Source organism: Python bivittatus, unplaced genomic scaffold, assembly GCF_059951505.1.
Source record: "Python bivittatus isolate LINGU-HERP-01145 unplaced genomic scaffold, Pbiv_v1 ctg000800_np1212, whole genome shotgun sequence".
Lineage (NCBI taxonomy): Eukaryota > Metazoa > Chordata > Lepidosauria > Squamata > Pythonidae > Python > Python bivittatus.
Genome location: NW_028277105.1, coordinates 805,667 through 813,558, shown reverse-complemented (window position 1 = coordinate 813,558; position 7,892 = coordinate 805,667). Strand labels below are relative to the sequence as shown.

General features: G+C 44.7%; 1 protein-coding gene across 1 annotated transcript; it reads left to right on the top strand.

Annotated features, from left to right (window-relative positions):
- The first annotated feature begins 348 nt into the window (after window positions 1-348).
- Window positions 349-7,004, top strand: LOC148214082 (vomeronasal type-2 receptor 26-like). The gene is made up of 6 exons (XM_088128636.1): window positions 349-560; window positions 1,913-2,207; window positions 2,780-3,625; window positions 4,156-4,383; window positions 5,467-5,593; window positions 6,100-7,004. The coding sequence occupies exons 1-6, from the start codon at window positions 349-351 to the stop codon at window positions 7,002-7,004; spliced, it is 2,613 nt and encodes an 870-aa protein (XP_087984762.1).
- Window positions 7,005-7,892: the final 888 nt, after the last annotated feature.

The following is a 7,892-nucleotide window of genomic DNA, read 5'->3' as shown; positions in this document are numbered from 1 at the left end:
AAATCACATTGAGTTATTGACTGCCTCTAATCAAACCTCCAGGGAATTTTCCAAAGTTCACTGTTGAGTTGACATAAACATCACTTTCAAGAGCAATGGAGGTGACTGTTTCATCAGAACTGTGAAGCTGAGGGACTTAAAAGCCTTTAGTGTCTCTGAGAGGTTGCAATGGACATAGGGCAGGGCCAAAAGCCAGGGCCTTTTCAGCTCAATTTCTCATGGAGCTCCACCTTCCATCTGTGGAAGGAAAGCCACGAAAGCAGTTGTGATATCATAAGAGCACCTTGCCTCCTTCAACAGCTCCCCTAATTCTTTGAGAGGCACCTGACTCTACCAGGCATGCCAAAAATGGTTCTGCTCTTATCCCTGATGCTCCTGTTGCCCCTGAGAGGCTGTGGGAAGCTAAAGGTGAAATGCCCCTTAACTTTAGAAAGGGATAAGACAGATCCATTGAATTATTTCAAGCCTGGGGACTACCTCATTACTGGAATTGCTTCCGCAACAACTGCTACGCTTGTACCCTTCACTTTCAAGAAGCCTCCGACTGACAGAGTTTCCTGGTAAGAGAACATCTCCCCCTCTGGCTACTGCTGGCTTCAAAAGATGAAGGCGTCCTGGAGTGAGGAAGACCTGTCCCTTTGACCAATTGCTGTTGTCTGGGTCATTGGAGACAGAGGTTTGGGCTGAATCAATACCAAGGCACCCCCCAATGCCCACCATGTCGTTTTTGCCTGCACCTTCTCAGTCTCCGTAATTCAAGATATTTTGCTAATCCTTTAACATCAGTAAAGAACTTCCAGTTGTCTTTAAGTCACCAGAATAGGACTGGATGTGCTCCATCCCTTTTCTCTGAATCTCCCTCCAATCCTGGGAGGAGTAGTTGAATAAGCAGGGAATTCAGAGAAGACCCCATTTGTGAAGGAAACCCACTTGGACCTGTTCTGTCTTGCTCCCGGGACAGAACTAGGACCAGCCAGTTGGCTGAAGGAGTTACGCTCTCAGGTCCTGCCTGCTCCTGTTGGGTCTCCTACTGCAAATTCTTCCTTCTGGATACACACAGTATTGCCAGTGCACGCCACACAAAAATAACCCTAGGAATGCCTAAAACCTCCTCCTTCTCCCTTTCCTAATGCTCCTGCCTTTTAATGTTGACCACCATGAGGCAGATGTGTCTCCATTCGGAGCTTTTTAATCAGGTACAAAGATTCTCCCTGTCTTTGTGACACTGAGTCTGATTCTGGCCCACAAGGGAAAAAAACCTTGAACCTCGAAGCCACTGCATCAGCCCAACTCTAGCAGGGGAACCCACCCTGCCCCTGCAGCCGAATCTATGGTGAAAATCTGCACTGAATGAGATGCTTAGTTGCCCTAGGAGACGCTGTGGCGAGATATACGGATATGTACATCTGGGGTGTTAGAGACTCAAAACAGACAGGAAATGTTCATCTCAACTAATATGTGGGCATGATTGCAAATGAGCTTTACAATGCTTTCATTGCCTGAAAATATAATAAAACTCTTAAGAACTGACTTCCAATGAAACCAGAAACTTCCCCAAGATAGCAATATTAAAAAAGGCACAGAAATTCTAGGGTTAAGGCTGAGGAATACAAAGTATAAAGGGGAGGAAAAATAATTTAGACAGCCCCAGAATAGAATCCAGTGGTTAGGACAGACTTCAAATCAACTCTCCCACCACACCAACTATTAAGTGGCTCTAACTCTAGAAGAGGGTTTGTTGTTCTTGTTGTGCCCTCAAGTCAGTCTGGACTCCTGGCGACTGCCTGAACCAGCCCTGCAGTTTTCTTGGCTAGATTTCAGAAGCTGTTTGCCGTTGCCTCCTTCCTAGGGCAGAGAGAGAGTGACTGGCCCAAGATCACTCAGCTGTATACACGTGTGTGCCTATTTGCAGGAGAGCAACCACAAAGTACTGGAAAATCCTGTCCTTCTTGTTTGCCGTCCATGAGATCAACCAGGATCCCCGGCTCTTACCCAACCTCACCCTGGGCTACAGCATTCATGACAATTATTTTGATGCACAAATCACATCTGAAGCTTTGGTAGAGCTGCTCACTCCCGGACAGGCAAACGTCCCAAACTACAAGTGTGGAGGAAGACAGAATGACCTCTTAGCTATCCTTGAAGGCGGTGAGTCTGACATTTCTGTTCAGATTTCCACCATGTTGGGCAACTACAAAATCCCCCAGGTGAGAGAGTCTCTTCTTTAATTCCACTTCAAAGACTTATAACGGGAACAATCAAATTAGCTGGAATCTAGCAAGTCAGCATTAAGGGGTACCAATCTCGTGTTTGTTTATAGTCCAAAATAAGTGTATCGTTTAATAACAAGCACAATGTGAAGGAAATCACAGACGATATGATAGAAATGTAAATGAAGATCCAGTCAATTCCAAGCAAATGCTAGAGACAGAGGAAGATGAGATGGTGATATGACAGATCCATCACATGACAATTTTTGATCTCTGGTGATCACATCTCATTAATGGAGGATCCAGCAAAATATGGTACAAGGAGAGCCTTCTAGGATATCCAAGGATCATATTGCTCAAAGTCTTGGGTGGTTTCCAAAGGATTTCAGAAGTCAAGTGGCTTGAAAATAGTGTTAACAGTCATTAATGTAAATAGGGCAACCAATGCTAAGCAGAATAGATCAGAAGATTCAAAACAACATTCAGACGAACAGGAATTTGGAAGCAAAACTGTAGCAAATACTGTCCTGAAACTAAACCAATCACCAAAATCTTCTTCTCTTTGCCAGGTCAGTTATTCTTTTGTTTCCCACGTTCTGGGGGATAAAACGCAGTTCCCCTTTTTCTACACCATGGTCCCCAAAGAAGGCATCCAATACTTGGGGATCCTGAAGTTGCTCCTGCATTTCCAGTGGACATCAGTGGGTCTCTTTGCTCCAGACACTGACAATGGGGAACGTTTCATAGGAACATTGGTGCCAATGCTTTTCAGGAATGGGATTTGTGTTGTTTTCTCACAAACCTTATCCGGGATGAATACAGAATATACGAAGATCAATTTTGTTTCAATACGGAAGTGGAAAGAAGTCAATGTATTTGTTTATTTTTCAGAACCTGGTTTCTTCTTAGATGGAATAATGGTAATAGAGAAATTAATTGAAACTTTGATATTGTACATAAAATCCTATGCTGTGGAATCTACAACACCCACAGGGAAGATCTGTGTCACAACAGCTTTGTGGGACCTCACACTTGACTTGACATTTGGTGTGACAACACAAAAAGACGTTAATGGTATTTTTTCTTTCCTTATCGAGAAAAAGAAAAAGATAAAATATGGTGATTTTCTCTCCTTTTTTACTTCTCTGCATCATTTTGTACACAAAGCATTTCATTGCTCCTACTCCAAGGCTTTCTCCTCTGTGAAAGGCTGGACAAGATGCACCGAGAAAGAGGCGGTGGGGACCCTTCCCCAAGAAGAGATTGAAAGAACCGTGTCCCTAGACAGCTCCCACATCTACCACACTGTCTGGGCCCTGGCACGGGCCTTAGACGCAGCTTATTCTTCCCGGTTCAAGAGGAGAAGGAAAGATGGTGGAGGGAGACCAGAATTTCAAATTCTGCAGCCGTGGCAGGTATCCCCTTTTTCTTTGCATGGATTCCCACTGAAGGTGTGCAATGCAAAGGCAATCCCAGAATCTTTTGAAACTCAGAAAATGTCAGCTCTAACGGGGAGGGGCTTTATTGATTGATTTCTCAATAACTCAAGTCAGTATAGAGTATTTCTTAAGTGTCTTCTTGAAGGGCAGAAGATTAGCCACTCCCTCCATCTGGGAGAAAATGTGCTTGGAAGTGTGGGGCGGCTGAAAGAATGAGTTCATTGTGGCCCAAACATCTCCAACATGTATCAGGTGGGAGACTAGCTTCTACTCCCTGAAGAGAGACACCGGATTATTGAAACTTGCTGGTAGAAGCACATGGATCCCATTTCTGAAGACCTGAGACCACTGACTCTGTAATATAGGAAACTGTAGTTCAAAATCTATAATTCTTAACTTCTGTAAACAAGGTTAATAAAACAAGCTATTTTGGAGTTTGTGGGACTGCTCAAGAGAGGTTCACTGTCCAACTTTACTAAATGCAGATCTCTTCTCTGTCATTCTAGCTTCACCCTTTCTTACAAGACTCTCAGTTTTACAACACTTCCTTAGATGGAATCTATATGGACGAGAATGGTGAACTAGCAGCTGATTTGGACATTGTGAACTGGGTGAAGTTTCCTAATAATTCTGTCGTCAGTGTCAAATTTGGGAGCATAGCAAGGCAGGGTTCCTCGGAGCCCCAATTCAACATTGACCAGGAGGCCAAGGTGTGGCCCAAATGGTTCAACCAGGTGGGGAAGAGAAGTCACTCCATGTCACTCCCTTTCCTTTCTCCTACAGTGAAATTACATTAAGACTCTCTCTGAAGTTCTGTAGATCTTCTGATCTCTTCCCAGTTTCTCTGCCCAGATGGCCATTTGAGCTGCTGTCCAGTGCAATGTATTTCATGGATGAGGCAGTTTTCAACATTTGAATTAAGAAAGTAAATGTTTCTAGGAGTATTGGTTTATTTATTAATCAATTTTATTGCAAAAATGTCCATCAGGAATGGCCTCTGGATAATGTTGTAAAAGTATCTAAAAATATGCTAGCAATACAAAACACCTAAAACTACAACATTATGATAAAAGAGCATCAGCAGTCAATCAGCAGCATTACATGAAGGAGTGAGAATGTAAGAATCTGCTAGACTCAAATCCCATGGAAAGAAATTCTCTGATGAACCACCGGCTGGTTTCAAAGCAAAGGAATTCTTTATTTAGAAGCAGTCTACAGTTCTAGGTTATTGCCAAGACTAAAAGCCGCGTGCGCCAAAACCCTTTTTCTTTCCCATTACTTCTGCCCCTCTTTTCCCAGTCCACCCCTCTTTTTGCTGGTGATCTCAGCTCTTCCTGGGTCTCAGGCTGGTACGACCTTGGTTGTCTCCGGGAACCTGATAACAGTCCACCTGCGCTCAACGGTTCTCTTCCCTCTCCCCCTTTTCCATAATGGCAGAAACGAAGCAAGCAAGCTGATTAGCTATTTAATTGATTGCAAGGCTTCTGACAGAGAACTAGAATAATCCCAAATGTGACAGAAGAGCAATAAAGATCCCAACTACATGTGATCTTCATTAAGTGACCACAATTGGGAATGGCAACTTGGTTGTTAAGTGAAGCTGCCACTAAGTGAAATGATCTTACTTCAGCTTTCCTTTCCTTTCCAGACTGTAGAATGCAACGTATTTCACGGAGGAGGCAGTTTTCAAGATTTGAACTAATAAAATAAATATATTTCTGGAAGCATTTGCTCTCTTATATTTTTACCACCCACCAGCATCAGCCCTCTTCCTACTGCTGCGCAATGAACACATTTTTTCTTGATTTCCTGCTTAGACCCTGCCTCCTTCCAGATGTGTGGAAAGATGCCGTCCTGGATTCCTCAAGGTGGTTCAGAGAGGACGGCCGGTTTGCTGCTACGATTGCCTTCCTTGTGCGAAGGGAGCCATCTCCACTCAGGAAGGTGAGTGGCTTGGGAAGAAAACCAGGCTCTTGCAGAAGATGCCAAATGTCTGGATATACTCAGTGATATTGTAAAATTTGCTTCCCATCTTTATTTCATTTTTGAAATTCACAATTTGCTTCCTAACATAAACAGTAAAGGAAGTGGGAAAACGGTTGTGAGCTTTGTGTTATGAGGCAGGCTATCAGCAATCTGCATGCAGCCGTTGCTCCTTGCCAAGAACAGGAACTTTATACATGACTATTAGGACTCTACAACTGGTATCAGAGAGAAGCGGGGGCATGCATGGGAACAGAAACGCAGCACCTGCCTGCGACTCATTACAGCAGTGTTTCTCAACCTTGGCAACTTCATGGTGGCTGGGGAATTCTGGGAGTGGAAGTCCACATGTCTTAAAGTTGCCACGTTTGAAAAACACTGCATTAAAGCAAGCCCAGCTTTTTCCAGGCCATGTGGGTGCTGACAGATGCAGAAATAAGTAAGGGAGATGTTGCCCTTCTTTGCAGATGCAGCCCATTGCACCAGATGTTTGGAAGATCAGCATCCAAACAAACACCAAGATCACTGTCTTCCAAAGGATATAACCTTCTTGTCCTATGAAGAATATTTGGGGATCATCCTGGCTTCCTTTGCTCTATTTCTGTCAGCTATCGCAGCCTTTGTGTCAGGAATTTTCATGAAATACCACAAAACTCCAATAGTCAAAGCCAACAACCGGGATCTCTCCTACATTCTCCTCACCTCACTCCTCCTGTCATTTCTCACCACCTTCCTCTTCATTGGCCAGCCAAGGAAAGCCACCTGTCTTCTCCGACAAGCAGCCTTCAGCATTGTTTTCTCAGTGGCTGTCTCTTCCCTCTTGGCCAAAACCATCACTGTGGTGCTGGCCTTCTTGGCCACGAAGCCAGGGAACAGGATGAGGAGGTGGCTCGGGAAGACTTTGGCCAATGCTCTTGTCCTTGCTTGCTCTGCTGTCCAAGTTGTGATCTGCTGCATGTGGCTGGGGATCTTTCCTCCCTTCCCTGACACAGACAAGCACTCCCACGCTGAAGAGATTGTCCTGCAGTGCAATGAAGGGCCTGTGGTCATGTTTTACTCTGCCCTCGGCTATATGGGCTTCCTGGCTCTTGTCTGCTTCACAGTGGCTTTCCTAGCCCGGAGGCTGCCAGGAGCCTTCAACGAAGCCAAGCTGATCACCTTCAGCATGCTGGTCTTCTGCAGCGTTTGGGTCTCCTTCGTGCCCACCTACCTGAGCACCAAGGGCAAATACATGGTGGCCGTGCAGGTCTTCTCCATCTTGGCCTCCAGTGCTGGGCTGTTGGGCTGCATCTTCTTCCCCAAGTGCTATATTATTTTGCTGAGGCGTGATCTGAACACAAAGGAGCAGCTGGCTACAAAAATCAAAGTATAGATCTCGCTGTGATCCTCTGGGCAACTACAAAGTAAGTAGTATCCCTTTTCTCACAGTTAGACCTCCTATTCTCCAGTGTTTCACATCAATATAATTATGGGTGCTTATAAGGAAATATGGCAGCATTCATCAAAATAGTTTTTGTTTTTTTTTTGTCTGCGCTCAGTCATTACTGACCCTGCAGTGACTGCTTGGATGAGTCCTTGCAGTTTTCAAGGCAATTGTTTCGGAAGTGGTTTGCCAGAGCAGTTAGGGAGAAGTTTATATACGTATATGGATCTTTCAGTATATGCACTGTTTTGTTTTTTTTGTTATTTCTTTCCTTTGTGCTCTCATAACTGCGGGCATTTTTCTGTGTGTTCCCTTTTTTAAAAATTCCATATTTTTATTAAAATCAATAGAAGGACCATTTACAGGGCTGTGCAGAAGAATTTGCTGAACACCTGAGGGATAAAATCAGTCAGATCCATTCCCAGTCAGAGGCTGAGGATGATGCAGGTCCAGTGGGGATGTCTGGGGAGTGGACCATCCCGGTTATCTGGGAATGGTTTGATCCTGTTGGACCTGAGGAAGTGGACAGGATCCTTGGGGCTGTTAGAGCGGCCTCCTGTGCATTAGATCCTTGTCCTTCCTGGTTGGTTAAAGCCTCCAGGGAGGTGACATTGAGTACTAGTGGTGGTCAATTCATCCTTGCAGGTGGGGGTGTTCCTGATGCCTTTTAAAGAGACCCTGGTCCATCTCCGCCTCAAGGAAGCCTTGCGGGATCCCACCTTTTTGGACAATTCTGCACCTTTTTGGACAAGTCCAGTTTCCCATCTTCCCTTTTTGGATAAGCTTATGGAAAAGGTGGTCACACGACAGCTTCAGAGGATTCTGGAGGAAACGGAT

Bases quoted from the DNA above. Each gene is read 5' to 3' on its own strand.
- LOC148214082 (XM_088128636.1), top strand. From the start codon at position 349: ATGGTTCTGCTCTTATCCCTGATGCTCCTGTTGCCCCTGAGAGGCTGT. The intron at 4,384-5,466 runs GTGGGGAAGAGA...TTTCCTGCTTAG, and splicing joins GGCCCAAATGGTTCAACCAG to ACCCTGCCTCCTTCCAGATG. The intron at 5,594-6,099 runs GTGAGTGGCTTG...CCTTCTTTGCAG, and splicing joins AGCCATCTCCACTCAGGAAG to ATGCAGCCCATTGCACCAGA.